Below are 22,207 nucleotides of genomic sequence, written 5' to 3'. Positions count from 1 at the left end.
TAACGTATTTTTTAGTTATGTTTTCAGTTTGAGGACATCATGTTGAAGTCTTTTTTACTTTTGTAAAAATGAAAGTGTGTCCACGCTTATTGAATCGAGTTGGGTCATTTTTCCTATGATGACATAATTGCGTGAATGTTTTGAATTTATTTTGCTTGAGGGAAACCTTTCAAATTGTATCGGGCCTTGGGACCCAAGCTTGCGTCGAAGCGTGTTATCACAAAGGTAAAGTGTAGTATAATATTAATTCAAAGGCCACTAGAATATTAATAGTGATGCTGCATGATGACTATACTATCTGTTCCTTGGCCACTACAATATTAATCATTAAATGATAATAGTATAATATTAGTTAAAATGTCCCTCAATATTAATAGTGATGATGCATGATAACAGTGATATCATATAACAGTAATATATATAATATTAGTTCCGTAAAGTTTCATGAAAAACAATATTGCCAATGCAAAAAGAATATATATATATATATATATATATATATATATATATATATATATATATATATATATATATATATATATATATATATATATATATATTCATCATAAATTAACAACATATCCATCCCTTTTTTGTTTGTCTACCTCCCTCTCCCCTTGCAGCGTCTCTGGACTACCAGTTCACGGTGTGTCCAGGCGGCTGGGCGGCCTGGAGCGGCTGGTGCTACCGTCTGGAGAAGGACCAGCCCCAGGGCTTCTTCGAGGCCAAGTTCAACTGCTCAGTCGAGGCTGGGGAAGGGGGCATGCTGGCCAGCCTCCACTCACTGGACGTCAAGGAGATGATCAGCACTCACTTCCACGCAGGTATGCCTGGGTTGTGAGCAGAGAACGGAGCTATCAGCCTGTAAGGTACGCCTCGGTGCGCGGTAACTTCAGAGGGCGTGGCTTAACTTCGGTGGGCGTGGCTTAACTTTGTGGTCGTTACGGTTACCCACAAGTCGACGCAAAGTGTTTGTTGAAAGGCAGTTATTTTACCTTCATATTGTGCTTTACGTGGTCAATAAAATGTAATATCTATCCGATTAATTTGCAAGGTAATATTTAGCCTGCTAGTAAGTTAAATGACTTGGCGTTGTCATGGGAACAGGGTTAAATAGACTATTTGGGAGGATTCGCTAGCAACGCTCCCCGTCTTTAGTTGACAGCTAAGTAGTCACAAGTCATGTTATTATGAAGTTTAGCATTATGAAACGGACCCCTCGAGAATAATGTATTTAGAAATTAAATCCAGTAAGGTTAGTGTTGTGAAATATTTTTTATAACGATGTAGGACATATCAGTTTATATTATTTTAGAAAAAATTGTTGTATATTGATTTTGAGTGCATAGTTCCCCTTATAACGATGTAGAACATATCAGTACATTATTTAACATTAAAATAACATAATGCCATGTATAATTATGTTTTATATTTATTTTTATATTTATAATATATATAATATTTGTATATTATTTTATAAAAATTGTTTGTATATGGATTTTGAGTGCTTTAGTTCCCCTTATAACGATGTAGAACATATCAGTACATTATTTAACATTAAAACAACATAATGCCATGTATAATTATGTTTTATATTTATTTTTATATTTATAATATTTTTATACTATTTTATAAAAATTGTCACATATTGATTTTGAGTGCTTTAGTTCCCCTTATAATGATATAGAACATATCAGTACATTATTTAACATTAAACCAACATATTGCCATGTATAATTATGTTTTATATTTATTTTCATATTTATAATATATATAATATTTTTATACTATTTTATAAAAATTGTCACATTGATTTTGAGTGCTTTAGTCCTCCATTTTAGTAGTCTATGTAACCGACATGTGCATCATGGTTGTGTGTTTGCCGGGCTTGTTTGTAGGTGCGTTGTGCTCACGGTAACATGGTCTAGTGTCTGTTGGACGCATGGATAGTACCCTCATAATAATTGTGTGTGTGTGTGTGTGTGTGTGTGTGTGTGTGTGTGTGTGTGTGTGTGTGTGTGTGTGTGTGTGTGTGTGTGTGTGTGTGTGTGTGTGTGTGTGTGTGTGTGTGTGTGTGTGGGGGGGGGGGGGGGGTGTCAGAGGTCCTCCCGCTGGACGTGTGGATCGGGCTCATCGGTTCGGGCACCGTGTTCAAGTGGGCAGACCAGTCCCCCGTTTCCTTCACCTACTGGGGCCCGAACCAGCCCACACAGCCCATCCAGAACTCCAGCTGTGTCTTCTACTCCGGAGAGGTGGGTGTGTGTGTGTGTGTGTACACTGTGTGTGCTTGGACATACAGTATGAATTTCCGTCGCTTTGTCTTTCAGCGTGGGTTATCTGCTCGTAATATTGATCGATTGGTCGTTAACTGTACAGTTAGAAGTGTGTACTTGTATGCATACTCATATCCTGCACTCAGAGTACAGTACTATTCCTAGCAGTATTTATCAATAGCAATGTTACAGTTGATTGTGACAATCTGAATGCGTTGTCGCCGAGGTACGTGTTAAGAAAGACTTACGACTTGAGTTATGTTGAGTTGGTAATAAGGGTGATGATGATGGTAATGATTTATATCTGTATGTGTGTGTGTGGCCAGTCGTACGGCTGGCGCGTGGGGAACTGCAGCGACCGACTGCCCTACCTGTGCAAGAAGAAGGGGGTGATCAGTGGGTCCGCGCCCCCCGTCTCCTGCCCCGCCGACGGGGTAAGTTCACCGCCCGACCCCTTTAAGGTCTGCTCATCCTGGTGGTCCCCGTCATGACGGAGAGAGGAGGAGCATCTTTCTCATTTAATAACACTGTAGTTCAATTATAGTCCTAACACAAAGAGTGTGTTCAGATTCAATCTAAATGTTGTTTAATCGTGATCATTTTTTAATCAATGACCACAAGACCCCCATTCAACAGTGGTTAATACTGAGCAGCAAGGGCGTAGGAACCGGGGGGGATGGAGGGGACGTGTCCCCTCCAATATCGGAGACAGGCGCATTTGTCCCACCTAAAAATTATACCGGATCTGTCAGGTTTCCGATATGTGTCCCCCCCAATGTTAAACTCATTCCTACGCCCCTGCTGAGCAGAGACATTGATGTTGTTAAGTGATATTATATTTAATGTAAATGTGATGGCTGTTCTGTCCTCAGGGCTGGAGGAGACATGGAGACTCGTGTTACCAGGTGAATTCCACGGAGGTTTCCTTCAAAGACCGCTGCAACATCTTCATCAGAAACGGGTGCGTTCATCGAAGTCGTCTCTGGCTTTTTGGTTCTCGATATATTAGAGCTTTCCTTGTTGGCGGAATCCAGTACCACACCTGGGAATGATCCCAGTACCTTTAGAAGGAGAACATGGTTAACCACAGTGGACCGTGTTTCGTGTTTTTTCCCTTGTCATGGCAGGTTTGAGCAAGCCTTCGTGAGCCGGCTGCTGGGGGAGCAGCTCTCCCTGAAGACGCGTTACTTCTGGATCGGCCTGCAGGACACTAAGAGCACCGGGGAGTACCAGTGGCTGGGCCCCGACGGCGGGCAGAACAGCGTCACCTACACCAACTGGGGCTGGACGGAGCCAGGTACCGGCAAACAGCCATGGCACACACACCCAGGGCACCGCGCCCATTAGGGCTGCTCGATTGTGGGAAAATTCAGAATCGCGATTTATTTTGGTCGATATTGAAATCACGATTATTCAAATGATTATTTTTGAGTTTCAAAACATGTTGTATTTATTCAGCATGTGTCTCCCAAAAAAACTTTGCAACTGAGAACTTTGAAATCCCGCCTTAAAAATTGCACAAAATGGTCAAAAGAAAATGTTCCAATCTAAAATAATATACAGGTATGTATCCAGCTGTTCTGCCCTTTCTATAAAACGTAAAAAAAAAAAGAAATAATAATAATCGAAAAAACTTGATTATGTTAATTTTGTGATCGTTTGACGCTAAAATCGAAATCGTGATCAAAATTTGATTAATCGCCCAGCCCTAACACTCATACACCAGTTACACTTATATTCATTTTAGTGCTGTCAGTTTAACGGGTTATTAACGGCGTTGACGCAAACCAAGTTTAAAGGTGTTCATTTTTTTATCGCGCGATTAACGCTCTTGGCTTGGCAAACGTTGTAGTTTTTTCACCTGCTGTCTAGCAACAACTAGTCACGACCATTCGCAGTTCAAGGCCCACCTGGGCTGTACCACTTCGGGAGGGGCCGCTCAGTTACTCCCATCTAGACAAAATCGACTTGGTTGCGACGTTGACAATTTGTGAGTGTTGCATCTGTTGAGTGAGTGAGAGGTTGCGGGTGCACAGCTCAGGCTGCCGGACGGCGCTACAAGGAACTTTTATATTGTTATCCCGCAGTAATCAGCCCGACAGCCCCGAAACGTTAACGGCCCACCAGGAATTGTCCCGACTCTTGCAATTACCACTCCGCTACCGTGTGTGTGTGTGTGTGTGTGTGTGTAGGCGTTATTAGATAGCCCGGTAATGTGTATAGGCCTATGTACGGTAGGAATATTCATACTGGTTTAAATAATAAATGTTACAGTATTTCCCATCTTTGCTGAGCAAGAGTTTTGTTTGAAAGTTCAGTGATTGAAACAAATAAAAGCCTGGGCTATTGAAGTTTTACGGTAGGCCTACCACTGTCATGCGCCTACCCGATGTCAAGTGGACCGGGTCGAATTCACTGCGGGTCTCTGTTCTTATATCCGTCTTACCAAATATATTTTATTACTGTCCTTCTTAACAATCTCTGATCTCACTAAAAGGCTAGCAGCACGAAATCAAGGGATATTTAGAATAGAAAAAAATGTGCGATTAATCGCGAGTTAACTATGACATTAATGCGATTTAAATATTTTAATCTCTTGACAGCACTAATTCATCTACATTCAGGAGATGATTTCATCCAAGCAAAGGCTGATGACAATCTGACAAAATTGTAAACCTAATTAAACTACACTTTGGGGGCAGCAGGATATTCTAGTGTTGAGAGGGTTGTGACTCCAAGCACAAAGGTTCTGGGTTCAAAACCCAATGTCCGCGTTCTACCTATAGGTGTCATAGAGCAAGATGAACTAACCCCTACCTGCTTCCTGATGTCGCGTATCTAAAACATTATAACCGTCAATCGTGTAGGATTGAAGCGTCTGCTTGGTGACTGAATGTAGAAAGAAATGAAGGATTGCTTTGATAAGCACGGATGGGTTTTGTGCTCCTCTCCCATAAGTTTCAACAGCCTGTCAAAAAAACCACTAAAAGCTTTTAGCCGTGCTAACGGAGCGCTACATCAGCTGAGCAGGGACAGAGGTAAAGGGCAGCTCACAGCAGGACATTAAGCTACACTGAGTGGTTGAGGCAGCACTGATATGCATTAGTCATTCAAATCAAGCCAACTTTATATATTAGATTGAGTGCATTGTGAAACGGTGTAACAGGAGGCGAGGCTGACACTCCACTAAAAGGGAAGAAGGGAAGAGCATGCGTCTGATTCAGGGTTCCATTTAAGCAGGTCAAGATGTACAATCGTACTCACGCTAGGAGTGTAAGAGGGCTCTGTAGACGTATCGTAGGGGTGGTGAATGTCATGTAATGGCAGACAATTCAGTCATGTAAGGGAAACGAATAACCGCTCAGCAACTTCAGCAACCTCCTTCAACCGTGAACAGAATCAGAAAAGTTCCATCCCAGTATTAAGTGTGTGCGTGTGTGCGCGTGTGTGTGTGCGTGTGTGTTTGTGTGCGTGCGTGCGTGTGCGTGTGTTCAGAGGGCCACGGCGGCTGTGCTGTGATGTCCACGGCGAAGCCCCTGGGTAAGTGGGAGGTGAAGAACTGCACGGCGTTTAAGGCCGGGACCATCTGCAGGAGAGACCTCGTGGCTCCGCCTCCCGCCCGCCCCTCCCCCGATCTCAGTCTACCCTGCCCCGAGGGCTGGCAGTCTCGACCCAACATCTCCTACTGCTACAAGGTAAAGGCCTACCGCCCGCATCCGCCCACGAAGCAAATAGCTGGAGTGAGGCTGAAAACATGAAAGAACCTACGAGGGTAGCTACAGAAAACTAGTTTATAAACACCTTGTTTATAAACTAGTTTTGGACGGTGTAGCCTTGTCAATCTGGTACACGGGTTTAGATATCCGCAATGTGAGTGGCATTGTGATGATTTGCGGGGATGTGTGTGCAAGCTACTCGTAGGTTGCTCGTCTGTGCTCGGTCAAGGCTCAGTCCTTACCAAAGCGACCCGGGTTTGACCCCTGCCTGTGGTCCTTTGCTGCATTTCTTACCCTCTCTCTCTTCCTGTCTAACTCACTCTATTATGAAGCACCAAAATGCAAAAATAATTCTTTAAGTTGTTCTAAGTTGTTCTGTTCGGTGTGTGTCAGGTCATTAGTAGAGGTATAGTGAACTGTGTGTGTGTGTGTGTGTGTGTGTGTGTGTGTGTGTGTGTGTGTGTGTGTGTGTGTGTCAGGTGTTCCACGAGGAGCGTCTGAGCAGAAAGCGGTCGTGGGAGGAGGCCCAGTGGTTCTGCTGGGCCCTGGGGGCCGAACTGCCCAGCTTCACCAAGTCAGAGGAGATGGTGGCCCTGCACAGCGTTATGAAGGACAGCATCAGGTACACACACACACACACACACACCCCTGTACACACATTCACACACCCACACCTATATATATATATATATATATATATATATATATATATATATATATATATATATATATATATATATATATATATATACACACACACACGCACACCCCTATATACACACCCACACACACACACCCACACACACACACCCCTATATAAACACACACACACACACACACCCCTGTACACACATTCACACACACACACCTATATATATATATATATATATATATATATATACACACACACACAAACATACACACACACACACACACACACACACACACACCCCTATATACACACATACACCCCTATACACACCCCTATATACACACATACACCCCTATACACACACACACACACACACCCCTATACACACACACACACACACACACACACACACACACACACACACACACACACACACACACACACACACACACACACACACGCGTCTCATAGGTTAGTGAGATCCCTGGATTCCCTCAGAAGGTCGAGAGCATGATCTTTAACGATGGTTGATGTTTGTTCCAGTGATAACCGGTTCTTCTGGGTGGGTCTGAACAGAAGAAACCCCACGGACCGCTCATGGACCTGGAGCGACGGCAGACCGGTGTGTAACACACACACACACACACACACACACACACACACACACACACACACACACACACACACACACACACACACACACACACACACACACACACACACACACACACACACACACACACACACACACACACACACAGCAATGTGGATGGAGTGATGAGTGTGGCGGGGTCGGCTAAGCCCAGGAGGTAGAGCGGGTTGGCTTGTAACCGGAAGGTCGCTAGTTCGACCCCCCCGGCTCCTCGAGGTGTCCCTGAGCGAGACACCTCAGCCTAGCTGCTCCCCAAAGAGCTGGCTGTCGCCTAGCGTGGATGACTCCGCCGTCGCGGTGCGAATGTGCGTTTGATTGGTTGTACGCCGCTTTGGATGAATGTGTCGGCTAAACCCCAAATGTAAATGTAAAAGTGTGATAGTCCTGCTGACTATTGATTATGGATAATCGATATAGATATTGACTATGTGTTTGCTGCTGGCTCCTCCCCAGGTGTCCATGGGCATCCTGCACCAAGACTTCCATAGCGATGACGCCTACAGCAGAGACTGCACCGCCTTCAAGGTGGGTTGGCCGCTCGACCAAAAGCAGCTCCCATATGTCTGTGGTCCCTGAGAGATGGGCCAATGGGAGAGCTGTGTTTGAAGTGCTTGAACTTGGTAAACAAAGTGCTTTTTTTTTTTTTTTTTAAACCAATGAAAACTCAGGAAGTGGAAACATTAGCAAAGAGGAAATCCATGAACGCACAACACCCACCGTGAAACACAACCCACCATCACATGAGATAGGCTCACATCAGGGCCTCGCTGCCTAGGGGGGGAGTTGTGATGGTGTCTGTGTTGTGTCCCCCCCCCCTCACAGACGATGAGGAGTAGCCTGAGGCTGCTGTTGTCCATGTTCAATGACATGGACCACTGGCCCCTCTATGCCACGCCCTTCCACTGCGACGCCCAGCTGGAGTGGGTCTGCCAGATACCCAGAGGTGTGTGTGTGTGTGTGTGTGTGTGTGTGTGCGCCCGCCTCAGTGTGTGTTTTTCGTGCTATGTGTATGCCATACATGTGTTGTAGTGTTGTATATGCTGTATATTGTGTTCTGTGCATGTTACATTATTTATTGACACTACCCGTTCCTAATACTTAATACACTATAGAATAGATTTATTGAACATTTGACAATTTATTAAACAACAAAAGTATTATAATGAAAAGAATTAAGCAATTTTTGCAATGTCAGTCTTTAAATCATTTATTCAATTACATTTTTAAACAGGAGTGAAACCCAAGGTCCCAGAATGGTACAACCCAGGTAACGATAATTTGGATTACTTATTTTATCTTTAGCTCTCATGTTGTAAGATAAAATTAGCGTCATAAAATGGTACTTCTACATAAGAAAGTTTAATGTTCAACTATTGCCATTGTTGTTTGGATCTAAATGAATAATAATCCTTATAATGTATTTATCGAACTCCTTTGAAGATAAGTAATAGATGAATTGCTCCGTTGTCTGACGCCGGTCTTCATGCGCTGCCTCTGTGTTCCCAGGCGGTCACCACGAGACGTCCATCTTCGTGGACGGAGGGGAGTACTGGTTCATCAACGACCTCCAGCTGTCCTTCGACGAGGCCAGACTGTTCTGCAGCGCGAGCGGCAGCCGGCTGGCTGCACCAACGAGCTTCACCGCCGCCAGGAAGATCCACGAGCACCTTCCCCAGGTACACCGTGATGGAGCGTCAGGCCGGGCGGTGGTGCGCGCTCACGGGCACCACCGGGGGTTAGATGGGGGCAAGGGTTAAGACATGATGTTAAAGCTGACATATTATACCACCAGGTGTGAGTGTGATTAGCCCTTATAAGCCGTTTGGAAAATCAGCCTCTTCTGACATCACAAGTGGGCGTGTCCACCTAGATGTATGACGGATAGATGAGCAACGTTTTCTACAGTCCACTGGCTAGGCTGCTAGACTGACCTGTCCAGCACACATCTAGGTGGACACGCCCACTTGTGATGTCAGAAGAGCCTGATTTTCAAAACGGCTTGTAAGGGCTAATCACACTCACACCTGGTGGTAAAATATGTCACCTTTAAGAAGTGAGTCTTCTTCACGATGCTCAGCCCCTACCTGCTCCTTAAATGGCTCTGCTAATGACTACTAGATAGTAAATAGTCGTAGATATTGTATGTATTTAAGAATTGCATTGTATTGTCTTGTTCAGGGTGTGGAACTATCTGTGATCTGTGTTTCGGTGCTGATCAAGTATTTACTACGTGTTATTGTATGATATGACACATTATTCATACATTTAATTGTATGATATGATAATGTATTGTAGGACTTCATACAGTATTAATATTTATTGTAAGATATCATACGGTTTTATGTAGTGTATTATATAATATGGTAATGATATTTAGAGTGTATGATAATATATGAGGAGCTTTTCATATGTAGTGTATGATAAGGTATTAATTTGTAGTATTGGGTGATATATGTTTTATTGCATGATAAGGTTTTAATGTTTTATTGTATGATGTGTTGTTTTGCAACAGAACACCACCTCTCCAAAGCAGAGCTGGTGGGTGGACATGAAGCGGCTGGGACACTTCTTCCCCATGACGTAAGACACATGCTCAAAACACTCACATGAACTGTAATGGTGATTAAGGCCTATACAAAATAAATCAATTGAATAAACCCACACATGAAAGCCACAGAAAATGACAGAATTCATTGTGTGTGTGCGTGTGTGTGTGTGTGTGTGTGTGTGTGTGTGTGTGTGTGTGTGTGTGTGTGTGTGTGTGTGTGTGTGTGTGTGTGTGTGTGTGTGTGTGTGTGTGTGATGCAGGTCCCACCAGATGCATTTCTACCACTCCCTCTTCATGGGAAGATGCACGTCGCTCAGTAAAGAGAACCTCTTCCCTGGTCAGTGCCAACACAACACAGGGCCACAAAGTACAAGACAACTCAGTACAGTACAAGACAATATAGTACAACATGGTACAGTACAGTTCAACACAGTACAGTATAACCAGTCCCTCCAGAAAAACGCGATTATGCGATCGCATAATTCAACGCATAATCAGCCAAAGTCCGCATATTCATGCGGGGCCGCATTTTTTCAAATATGCCGCACTTTCACTGCATAAATTGCCGATTTCCGCGCAAAATATGCGAGGCTTGCATGATTTCATAATCCCCGCATTTTCGTTGCAAAAAAGTCACATATATCTTAGCAGAAAGTTGAAAAATGTTGCGTTTACTTCACACAAGAGCAGCCATTTCCCCCTGTTGCCATGGGAACGTTATGAAGTGACGTAATTACGCGACGTGAACGTCATCGAAAAGCTGCATTTTTCGCAAGTTCCCGCAATTTCATCGCAAAAAATTGCATAAACATGCCGCATATTTCATCGCATTTTTTAAGAAAACAAGCCGCATAATCAAGGATTTTTGGCCGCAACAATCAGAAAAAAATGCCGCATTTTTCTGGAGGGACTATATAACACAGTACAGTACAACACAGCTCAACACAGTACAGTTCAACACAACGCAGTACACCACAACATAACACATCACAGCACAACATAGTCCCTGGTCAGTAGCATACAATGACACTCATACTGTCCCTGCCTGTCGCCTTACAGAGTATGACTACAGTTGTGCGCACAAGCTGTCCTTCGTGTGCGAGCGACACAACGTCACTTCTGTGGAGCGGGACCCTCTAGAATCGCACCCGGGTGGGTTCCCATGTGATAAAAACTCCCTGGCCTTCAGAAACAAGGTATGACCCCCTGACCCCTCCCCCTCAAAAGTCCCTTTTAGAAATGCCATTTATATACGAAACATTATGTCACATTTGTGTTATATTTGATCATGTACGTAAAAAGGTCCATACATCACATACAAATGAAGCTATTATGTGATGGACAAAGAGCAACTTTTATCCATCATCATCTGCATATTCAATTATTTTTAGTATAATACCTCTATTTATATTGGCGTCTGTTTCTAGTGCTTCACCATCATGAAGCCCAGCCAGCATGTGGCGTTCAAGTCCGCCAACGACGTCTGCAAGTCGCTCAGGGGGACTCTGGTCACGGTGGCCGACCAGGTGGAGCAAGGTGTGACGACGCCCCCAACCAGCCCAAACTAGTCAAACAGGAGTTCCATGGTAACGATGCTAACTCATCTGTCCCCGTTGCTCTGTGCTCAGACTTCATCACCACCCTGTTACCCCGCATGCCGGAGCTGAACCAGATCTGGATCGGGCTGAACCTGCGCTCAACCAACAGGGAGTGGGTGGACGACACGCCGGTCGGCTTCGAGAACTTCAACCCCCTGCTCCACGGCATGCTCCGACCCATTAGGGTCAACGTGAGTCCCCCCCCTCTCCCCGCCCACCTCCGCCTCCACCTCCATCCACACATGCAGGTTGCGGCACAGTTCGTCTGTTGGATGTAACGATACGATACGCATCAGATGGGGTCGGCTTAGCTCAGGAGGTAGAGCAGTTGTCTTGTAACCGAAAGGTTGCTAGTTCGATCCCCAGCTCCTCCTAGCTGAGTGTTGATGTGTCCCTGAGCAAGACACTTAACCCTAGCTGCTCCTGACGAGCTGGCTGTAGCCTTGCATGGTTGACTCTGCCGTCGGTGGGTCAATGTGTATATTAACCGATGTAAGTCGCTTTGGATAAAAGCGTCTGCTAAATGCCCTAATTGTAATTGTAATCAAATACAAGTACAAACCATTGGCCCAACTTCCTGCCAGGGTAAGGTCGTTCAATAGAAGCATCCACCGAATGGGATGTGTATTAAATGATGCGTTGACGCTGGTGTTTTATTTACTTCTCGAGAGAGAAATGACAAGGGCAATGACTAGTTAAATTGTGTGAGTGGGTGTGAGAAAACGAATGAAGAATTCAGATAATGCTCTGCAGATTGTTTTGCGAGACTCACAAAGTGCGGGGGAGAGTGTGTCTGTGTATAACCATGGTCATTTTCGTGTGTGTGTGTGTGTGTGTGTGTGTGTGTGTAGCCCATGGACCCAGAAAGCATGGAGCTGTGTGTGTTTATGATCAACCATCCCAGCTCTGAGGTGATGGGCACCTGGGACTACAGCAACTGTGGGGAGGAACAGTACACAGCCCTCTGCCAGCACTACGCAGGTGACACACACACACACACACACACACACACACACACACACACACACACACACACACACACACACACACACACACACTAATAAGCAGTAGTTCTATATCTATTTTACTCTCTCTCTCTCTCCCTCCAGATAAGCCGGAGGAGCCCCAGGCCCCGAAGGAGCTCCTCCACTTCAACAACCACACGGTGCAGCTGCTGGTGGGGAACATGACGTGGTTCGAGGCGGGGGTGCGCTGCCGGGCTCTGGCCATGGACCTGGTCAGCGTGGGGGACGTCTCCCTGCAGTCCTATCTCACCGTGCTGGTCAGCCGGGCTCGCACGCCCATGTGGATCGGGCTCTTCAGTGACGACGTGAGTCGGGTCCTTCGGTCGTGGTTGTTCAAAGGAGAGCCCAACCCTAAAGCAGCCCTATTCACAGATGTAGCAGGAAGTGGTGGGTTTTCGACGTAGATGTGCGGATTGATCCTCGTCCAATGTTCGACCTGAACGCACAGCGTTTTAAATAAAAATGCAAAGGTTTTGTGATGAGTAACATGTTACTGGCTGCTAGAGGTTACCTGCTAACGTCGATCAAGCGCTCTGGCCACGGCTCTCACTGTGCATACATCTAGGTGGACTCTCCCACTTGTTATCTCCGTCATTCGGAGGAGACGTAAAACCGAGGTCCTGACTCACTGAGGTCATAAACGATCCCAGGGTTTCCCCGGTGTCCTGGCCCAACCAGGCTCATTCAATCCGGCCCCCTGATCATCCTCCTGTATAATCGGCTGACTCATTAATTCCCGCACTCTCCACCCCAAGCTGGTGTGCGGTGAGCGTTCTGGCGCAGGTTGGCTGCCGTGCATCACCCAAGTGGGTGCGACACACTGGTGGTGGTTAGTGAGTTCCCCCCCTCCCCCCCCCCCCCCCTTCACTGCAAGCGTCTTTGAGTGTCTAGAAAAGTGCTATATAAATTCCATGAATCATTACTGTTATTATTATGTCACAAAAAAACTGGAAAGGGCAGGTTTTCAATCGGCTTGTCACTGCTCACACACTCCCACCTGGTGGCGTAATATTCACCGGTTAAAAGCTCCTCCGTCTCCCATGTGTTCAGAATGGGGTCCACTACCGCTGGACGGACCATAGCCACACGGTGTTCAGCCGCTGGTCCTCCGAGGCCTCCAGCGGCTCCTGTGTGTACCAGGACACCGACGGCTTCTGGAAGGCCACCGAGTGTGAGGAGACTCTAGGGGGCGCCATCTGCCACAAGCGCCACGGTGAGGCCAGGGCTGTAAATGTACACAGACAACAGACACACACATACAGACACGCACGCACAACAGTCACAGACACACACAGTCAGACACACGTACACACGCACGCACACTCAGTCACATACTCACAGTGACACTCACCCAGACACAGTCACACACAGACAGTCACACACACACACGCCTACACACACAGACACACACACACACACACACACATACACACACACACAGTCTTTCTGAAGCTCTGTCTGTGTCTCAGAGGACGCGGTGGTCAAGGCAGAGGACCCGGCGGTGAGGTGCCCTCACACCCTCAACGGCCCCAACTGGCTGCCGTTCGGGAACAACTGCTACTCCTTCCAGCTGGTGGCGTCGCGCTGGGACCAGTTCGACAAGGGCTTCCCCCAGGACACCTGCAGGGACCTCTGTGAGAACACGGCTCCTTGTTATGATGTTCAACTTGCATGAGCCTGTAGTGCAGAACGCCGGTTCTAGACTTTGTCAGTCGAGATTTCCCCCGTCTGGAGTGTTATTTCAGTTACCTGAAAAGAAAAGACACTTTAAAACAAGACATTTGTGCTAGGTGTCAGTTCAGATGTCGCAAGGTTGTTTTTTTAATGAAGATGATCAATATCATCTATAGAATACTATTTATTTAATGCATAGAACTGAGGAAATGCACTGGGAATGTCTTCCCCATGTGATAGACAAATAATAATATACCATTAAAATGTTCCATTTAGTGGACTCTGGGTAATCATTAGGAGCAGGTAAGGGTTAGGGCGACTTGCTTCGGTTAAGCTGTGGACATGTGGGGGATTTAACCCAGAACCTTTTGCCTGGGAGTCAAACACTCCCCTATTCATTAGACGTTCCTCGTAGAAGGTCATTAGATGTTGAGAAGTTGATGTCTGCTGATGGACTGATCTGTTAGACGGAGGCTTGTGCTGTCAGAGGGGGAGATGAACGAGCAAATGAGGTCATTGTTTCACTGCGTTTCAGACAACAACTCCAACGTCCTGACCATCCGTAGCGCCGAGGAGAACGAGTTTGTCCGCCTGCAGCTGGTCCCGTTCCAGAACCTGGTGCAGTTCATCTGGCTGGGCCTCATCAAGGACATCACTGGTGGGTGATGGGGACGCGCGTGAACCACAGGGACGGACTTGTACCCTTTTAAATGGATATGATCTGTGGTAACACGGTAGAAGACCGAACTTGAGGTTCTCTCTACGGGTGGGCGCCCCGGTGGCTCACCTGGTAGAGCGTGTACTTTTAAATCTCAGTCCTTCTGCCCGTGTTCCTTTGCTGCATGTCCTCCCCTGTATCTCCCGTACCTTCCTGTCTATCTCACACTGAATAAAGCATAAAAAAATGCAAAAAAATAAATCTTAAATTTCTTGGGCCGAGCAAAATCACACACATGGTGTTGTCCCTGAAGTGAACAATTGTGTGGTGTCCTTCTCGTAGATAACCAGATGAAGTGGTACGAGGGCACCAATGTTCAGTTCTCCAACTGGCGGTACGGTCGGCCGCAAGTGGAGCAGGAGTTCATGGCCGGTGTGAACAGGGACGGAGTCTGGGAGCTAATCACCAACAAGAACTACTTCTACCCCTTCAGACAGAGGAGCATCGTGGCCTGCAAGCTGGACAACGGTCAGTCGTAGTAAACGGATCCATGATGGTCTTTATTTGTAAAGTAATTATTTTACTCAAGCATACATCTAGCTGGACACTCCCACTAGTGATGTCACTAAAACACAGGAAAAGGCAGATTTTCCAACGGCTTGCAATGGCTAATCGCACTCACACCTGGAGATACAATATCACCGCTTTTAAAGCGTCTCCCAAAGTATACTTTTTATTTTCCAAAAAAATCAATTGAAGTACTTGATACCCAAAAATCATTTTGGTTGGTTTGTGGTTTTTAAGTTTAAAGTTTGAGTCAGTGTTAGCCTTTTGGGTTTGGTTTTAGGATTTGGTTTAGGGTTTAGGCCTAGACAGTAACACATGGTCCCAAGACAGAAATACAATTTAAAATACATTTAAAAAAAGAAAAATATGCCAAGAACTACAAAAAAAAACCTACACATTTAAGTAGCATAAATAAAACAAAAAGTCAATGACAGCATGCTATCAAAACCGCTGATCTGACGTCCAAGCCCTTGTCCTGTGTTCTCCTCGTCCCCGCAGAACCCAGGGAGAAGTACAACCTGACGACCCAGAGCCTGCGGCAGTACGGGAGTCTCTCCTTCACGGTGCTGGCCCGCAAGCTCACCTGGCTCCAGGCGCTGGAGCAGTGCACCCTGCTCGGCGGCCACCTGGCCAGTATCCATGACAACCAGCACCAAATGCACGTGGAGCTTATCGCCCGGACGGACGGCTTCCCGCTCTGGATCGGACTGTCCAATCAGGATGTGAGGAGAAGCTCAAACCTTAACAGATATGTCACCGATGCGTGGCATTCAGGAGGTTTACACGCGCGCTGAATTATCGGCTGTTACCTGAAGATATTGCAAAGATTTTTCAGGGCAGATATCGCAATTCTGCAATATCCCAAATATTGTGATGTGACGATTACAATATTTTTAATATAACAGCACTGCTCTGCTGCTCTGCTGCAATATAACAGCACTTGCTCTGCTGCAATATAACAGCAGAGCACCATTTTTGTTGACCTTTTATTTGTCTGTCCCACTTTCGTTTGGCAGTCGAGAAAACTGGTGTACGAGTGGTCGGACGGAACCAATTTCGACTACCAGGGACCCATCAATGACTCTCAGAAGAGCACGCAGAAGTCTCAGGCCGGCTGCGTCTACATCAGTCAATCTGGCATGTGGATAAGGAAGGACTGCAAGACCTTGGTTGACGGAGCGCTCTGCTACACCACCAACACCACCACCCCTAGCCAGAGTAAGGCGCCACACCAAGCATCAGGACATACTGTTTGCATAGGGCTACAATTTGGAAAGTTCCAGACAGGGTTTCGAACAAAGACTACAACTCCCATCCTGAGGATGTATGTGCTAGAATAGGACTACAACTCCCAGTATCTAGAGACTTTTTACCTAACATGACTACAAGTCCAAGAAACCTGATAATGTTTTAATGACTGCAACTCCGAGCATCAGGGCAGATTGTTGGAAAATGTCTACAACTGTTGGCGCCAGGATATACTGTTAGAGTAGCAGTACTGCTCTCAGTCTCTAGATGCTTTGTTAGAATATGAACTACAAGCATTCTATTATATACTACTATAACTCCCAGTATTCAGACACTGGTTTTACATGACTACAACTCCCAGTATCCAGACACTGGTTTTACAGGACTACAACTCCCAGTATCCAGACACTGGTTTTACCTGACTACAACTCCCTGTATCCAGACACTGGTTTTACGTGACTTCATCTCCCAGTATCCAGACACTGGTTTTACGTGACTTCATCTCCCAGTATCAAGACACTGGTTTTACATGACTACAACTCCCAGTATCCAGACACTGGTTTTACATGACTACAACTCCCAGTATCCAGACACTGGTTTTACATGACTACAACTCCCTATATCCAGACACTTGTTTTACGTGACTTCATCTCCCAGTATCCAGACACTGGTTTTACATGACTACAACTCCCAGTATCCAGACACTGGTTTTACATGACTACAACTCCCTATATCCAGCCACTGGTTTTACGTGACTTCATCTCCCAGTATCCAGACACTGGTTTTACATGACTACAACTCCAAGTATCCAGACACTGGTATTACCTGACTACAACTCCCAGTATCCAGACACTGGTTTTACATGACTACAATTCCAAGTATCTAGACGTGTGTTTGTTTAATAAACTCCCAGCGTTCCACATGCAAGAGCCACCGTTTTAATGTCACTGTTCCCTTTCTGTGAACCAGGGGCCAAGCTAAATAGCCCTGCGCCGGCTAACAAATGCCCGCTTGCCAGCCTTCCGTCCAGGTGGGTGGAGTTCAAAGACCACTGCTACGCCTTCAACATGACCATCTACAACTCCAGCGTGTACAACATGGCTGATGCCATGAGTGTCTGTGTGAGCCTGGGTGAGAACGTGCGACTCAACCTTGTGTGTGTGTGTGTATATCTATAGTATGCACAGCGGTTGGCCAATGCTTCTATTAACTATTCAGTTGTTCGCGGGACACTTTTCTGCCAAGCGTCTTACGGTGAATTGTTTTAGATGCATGTCATTAAGCTCTGGGACGCCTGTACGCAGGCTGCAGAAATGAGGGTTCAAACAAAGTGCCTTTCAGAACACCCTAACCCCTAGACCAAGGGGCCCAAATTCTTCCCAGTGTAGGGCCAAAATGTAATCGTGGGGAGGCTCGTGGGCCAAAATTTAAATTTTTCAGTATATTTAGTCAAATATGTGGGAGGTGGCTGAACAGGATAGGAGCTCAACAGTGCCACCCTACCATCAATGTATCACAATGTTTTTCTAGGGTCAGGGCCCCAAATTGGGCAGCCCTGCCCTAGACTATCCTGAAACCACTTAAGGCATTTTGGAGCATGATGTTCCCTAACCCCTACCTGTAGGCCTCCTAGAGCAAGATGCTTCCTAACCCCTACCTGTAGGGCTCCTAGAGCAAGATGCTTCCTAACCTCTACCTGTAGGCCTCCTAGAGCAAGATGCTTCCTAACCCCTACCTGTAGGCCTCCTGGAGCAAGATGCTTCCTAACCCCTACCTGTAGGCCTCCTAGAGCAAGATGCTTCCTAACCCGTATCTGCTCCTTGTTGGCTAGTTTAATTCACTGTAAATGTCTTCTCTTCTTGTCTGCTAATGACGATGATAAATAGGAGTTAAGTAAATACTTAATAGTCAACAACAACAAGCAATAGTCAAACACCATCATTGTCATCAGTCATCCAACAGTTACTCAGTGGCTGTCATCTGATTTGTTTTCTTGTTCCTTTTCTTTCCTTCTTCCCGGGCAGGGGGTCACCTCCTCACCCTGACCTCCATGGAGGAGAACGACTTTGTGGCCTCCCAGGTCACCGAGGACCCCCTGATCACCAAACGGGTTTGGCTGGGCATGGACATAAACAAACAGGGTAAACACCGGGCCCCTACATCCATACCTCCTGGCAAACATGGCAAACAGTTTCTAGTGGATTTTGCAACATGTTCCCCTTCGGTTGTGCCATAACGTTGTCACACCGTTTTCCATGGCCCTCTTTCTCGCCTCCCTCCCTCTCCCTCCCTCTCCCCCTCCACCAGGTGTGCCAGAGGCCTGGGTGGACGACTCCCCCCTGGGCTTCTCTAACTGGGGGACAGTGCCCCCCCTGGTGGGGGCGGCCGCCGACCACCCCTGCGTCGTGCTGGACGCGGGGGACCAGGGCCGCTGGAGGAAGGTCAGCTGCTCCGACAGCCTCAGCCGGGTCGTCTGCAAGACCACCAAGCGTGAGTGGCGCCGCGGCGCAGAGTAGCTTAGCATTTATGTGTGTGGCTGACGGTCACTTATTGGTTGAGATGCTAGCCGAGCGTGGTGTGTCTGTGCTGGCTAACAGCGTTATCTGACTGTGTTAGCTTCCTTGCTTTATAGACAGTCTAGCATGTTAGCATGGCTTAGCGCGTCTGTATCTGCCCTTGGTGGACGACGGTCTAGCATGTTAGCCTAGCTTAGCACGTCTGTGTAACTGCCCTTGGTGGACGACAGTCTAGCATGTTAGCCTAGCTTAGCACGGCTGTGTAATTGCCCTTGATTGATTACAGTCTAGCATTTTAGCCTAGCTTAGCATCACTTGGTCACGGTTCTTTTCGGTTTCCCAGGGATGACAAGGTTAGCATGTTAGCCTAGTATTTCTGGTGTAACAGTCGTCGTCGCCCCCCCCCCCCAGAGTCGTCAGGCTCTCCGGTTGCCCTGGTGATGCTCCTGGTCATTCTGCTGGCCCTTGCCGGGGTCATCTTGTTCCTGGTGTACAAGAAGAAGCGGGCGTACCTGACCTCCAGCGTGCGCTACAAGAGGAACTTCGACGAGGCGGACTCCACCAGCATCATCACCGAGGCCGAGTGAGGTGAAGTGTCGCAAACAAACACTGTTGTGCCTGGGACTGTCAGCATTTTACTATCCCTTTGCAAATGCAAATACAGCGTCTGCCTTTTTTATGTTCTTTTCGAGTGTCTTAGGCTGACGCCACGCCCTCTGAAACTCTCCTTTAACGGTGTGCATTCTGTGTGAGCTGTATGGGAAAAGTTTCCTCTTTGTTGGAATTTGTTTTAAGATCGTAATTACTTTAAGAAGTGTTGATCTAAATCGTTGGTTTTGTTGATGAAGGGGCTCCTGTTTTACCACTTAATACCCCGGTCCAAGCCATTTACAACTCGGTCCACGATCGACATCACAAGTGGTTTGGTCATCCCCTGATGCATGCTGGGTAGATGCCACTCGTAAAATGGATCCCACACCCAGTGGTAAAACATGGGCCCTTTAAATCATTCTGTTTTCATTCAACTTGAATGTCCTTTCTTGTTGTTGTTGTTGTTGTCCTGCTGAAGCGAGGTCAAGCCAGGGCTAGTGAGTACTTTTAGAATCAGAATCCAACCTTTTAAAGGAGATATTCGGATTCCGAGGTTGATTTAACTCCTCAGCAAACAACGGCCAATGACTCCCTCTACTTATTATGCCGCAGCGTAAGAAGCTGCCCCCAGACGTTGGCTGTTCTGACACGTGTTGTCCAGATTTATTTAATGTATTTGTGGGGGTTCCTGGGTCTGGTTGGGTTGGCTTATGGTGTGCTAGATTATCAAGTGAGATTTATTTAAAAGTTGTGTCCTGTAGATTTTTTATTCTTTCAGATCACAGAAAGAATTTTGTGATCTGTTCTCTATTGTTTTCAGTTCTCTAGGATGGGATAAGGAATGTTAATAGAGAACGTGGTTCAGGGTTTGTTCTTTAATGATTTACAGATGCCTTTTTGATACTAGAGGGACGCTCAGTGATCGGATCAAACCGAGGGATTTTAATACGATATTTGAGGGTTGTTAAGTGTTTTGTAAGACTTGCCTAAGCAATGTGGAGTAATGGGTCTTTTGTGGGAACGTTTTTTTTTTTTGTTCTGTGTGTAAATCAGCATTTGCTATGCACTTAAAACTACTGAGCGAGTATGCACTTTAATTAGCTTTTGAGCAATAATGTGTTTGATGTTTTAAGCACAATGAAGTTGTCGATGTTCTCTTTAAATGTATTTTTAGAGAACCGTCCAATTGCACTCGTGTTCCCGTTAACTGCTTTGTAAATACCGATTTTTTGTTTTGTTTTGTTTTTTATAACTATAACAATGAACCAAAGACGTTAAAACCTGCTCAACATTCATGGCATTCCTTTTAGTTTTTTTTCCAAGGAATACTTCAAACTCACTCGCTAACAGCCTCAAACTCACCTTGGTTTTTATCTGATCCAGTTGTCTTTTCTACTTAACACCTCCTCTGCTCAATCCAGGTACAGTCTTGACTGCAGTCCAATAAAATGACATGCCTTTAAATATGCTGTCCTGGGCGCTTTAATTCACATTCTGCATGTATTGCAGTGTTATCGCGTGTTGGTCACTTAATGTGCTGTGTGTAATGGTTTTGTGTGTTTATTCAAAGATCTATTTGTTTTTCCTGTTCTCGCAAGATGGTTACTTATTCTCTGATCTCTTAAACACTAAGTGATTCTCGAAACACTATCTAAAATTTGTGTGATAAGCTGAATCCACGTTCCCTTTCGTTCTCGTTCCCTTTCAAGTTTGTCATTTTATAAGACTCTTCAATTAGAACTACCTTTTGCCAGTTGTCATTCCACATTGACCACTTTGTAAACTTTAATTCAGACATAAGTTCACTTACTAGTCAGAGCTGAGTCATTTTGACAGATTCCTTTTTTCATAAATGAAAACTGGGTTATATGAATAATGGGTTACATTGTTATTTATCTTTCAGAGTCATGGAGACAAACGTATGCAGTGCATCATGAGCTAATATGTTGACTAGGCAGACACCAACATATATCAGACCCCATGGTGCTGCCGTAACAATGCGTGCGGCTATCTGTCAAACTGGCATCCTTCACCGTCATGCAATCCTAGGCCCATACACACTGCAAACCTCACATTTCTGGACACCAGCCAAAAACTATCATTCCTAATGACCAGGGGCCAGAACAGTATAGGTACATTATCATCTGGGATGTCTTTTCATCCCAATCAATCTCACCCCATGCTCTTCGTTCTTGAATCGTGTGTGTTGGAAGTGTTGGAAGGTGTGTATCACCAGCCCCACAGTGATCATGCCATGCCTGGATACAGCAATCAACACCATGCTTGGTCAAGACATTGCATGTGATGCAGACGGGATCTTATGGCCAGATACACAAATGCAGTCAATCAAAATTGGGTAATTTCTGGCAGTTTATCTACCGTGCTTTTGTTTGAGGGGTGTTAAGGGTTTCCTTATTTTAATTTACGTTGGGTTAGGTGCAGACGACACATCCATACTTAACACATCGATACCTGCGAGTATGTGTGCC

General features: G+C 45.8%; 1 protein-coding gene across 1 annotated transcript in view; it reads left to right on the top strand.

Annotated features, from left to right (window-relative positions):
* ly75 (lymphocyte antigen 75) overlaps positions 1-21,182 on the top strand; it is a 28,478-nt gene extending 7,296 nt beyond the window's left edge. Inside the window, exons 7-35 of the mRNA XM_079736635.1 lie at positions 624-824; positions 2,101-2,252; positions 2,600-2,707; positions 3,146-3,234; positions 3,401-3,570; positions 5,769-5,968; positions 6,469-6,611; positions 7,185-7,263; positions 7,747-7,818; positions 8,116-8,236; positions 8,525-8,560; positions 8,800-8,969; positions 9,806-9,873; positions 10,102-10,178; positions 10,901-11,037; positions 11,269-11,377; positions 11,470-11,630; positions 12,291-12,420; positions 12,549-12,769; positions 13,515-13,677; positions 13,934-14,098; positions 14,674-14,796; positions 15,139-15,324; positions 15,862-16,085; positions 16,380-16,581; positions 17,581-17,742; positions 18,636-18,752; positions 18,919-19,101; positions 19,539-21,182. Coding sequence (XP_079592761.1) covers positions 624-824; positions 2,101-2,252; positions 2,600-2,707; positions 3,146-3,234; positions 3,401-3,570; positions 5,769-5,968; positions 6,469-6,611; positions 7,185-7,263; positions 7,747-7,818; positions 8,116-8,236; positions 8,525-8,560; positions 8,800-8,969; positions 9,806-9,873; positions 10,102-10,178; positions 10,901-11,037; positions 11,269-11,377; positions 11,470-11,630; positions 12,291-12,420; positions 12,549-12,769; positions 13,515-13,677; positions 13,934-14,098; positions 14,674-14,796; positions 15,139-15,324; positions 15,862-16,085; positions 16,380-16,581; positions 17,581-17,742; positions 18,636-18,752; positions 18,919-19,101; positions 19,539-19,714 — 4,145 coding nt within the window. The 3' untranslated portion in view covers positions 19,715-21,182. The remainder of the gene's footprint in view (positions 1-623; positions 825-2,100; positions 2,253-2,599; positions 2,708-3,145; positions 3,235-3,400; positions 3,571-5,768; positions 5,969-6,468; positions 6,612-7,184; positions 7,264-7,746; positions 7,819-8,115; positions 8,237-8,524; positions 8,561-8,799; positions 8,970-9,805; positions 9,874-10,101; positions 10,179-10,900; positions 11,038-11,268; positions 11,378-11,469; positions 11,631-12,290; positions 12,421-12,548; positions 12,770-13,514; positions 13,678-13,933; positions 14,099-14,673; positions 14,797-15,138; positions 15,325-15,861; positions 16,086-16,379; positions 16,582-17,580; positions 17,743-18,635; positions 18,753-18,918; positions 19,102-19,538) is intronic.
* Positions 21,183-22,207: the final 1,025 nt, after the last annotated feature.

This window comes from Pollachius pollachius (assembly GCF_949987615.1).
Source record: "Pollachius pollachius genome assembly, chromosome: 5".
Lineage (NCBI taxonomy): Eukaryota > Metazoa > Chordata > Actinopteri > Gadiformes > Gadidae > Pollachius > Pollachius pollachius.
This window is presented reverse-complemented; position numbering and strand designations above follow the sequence as displayed.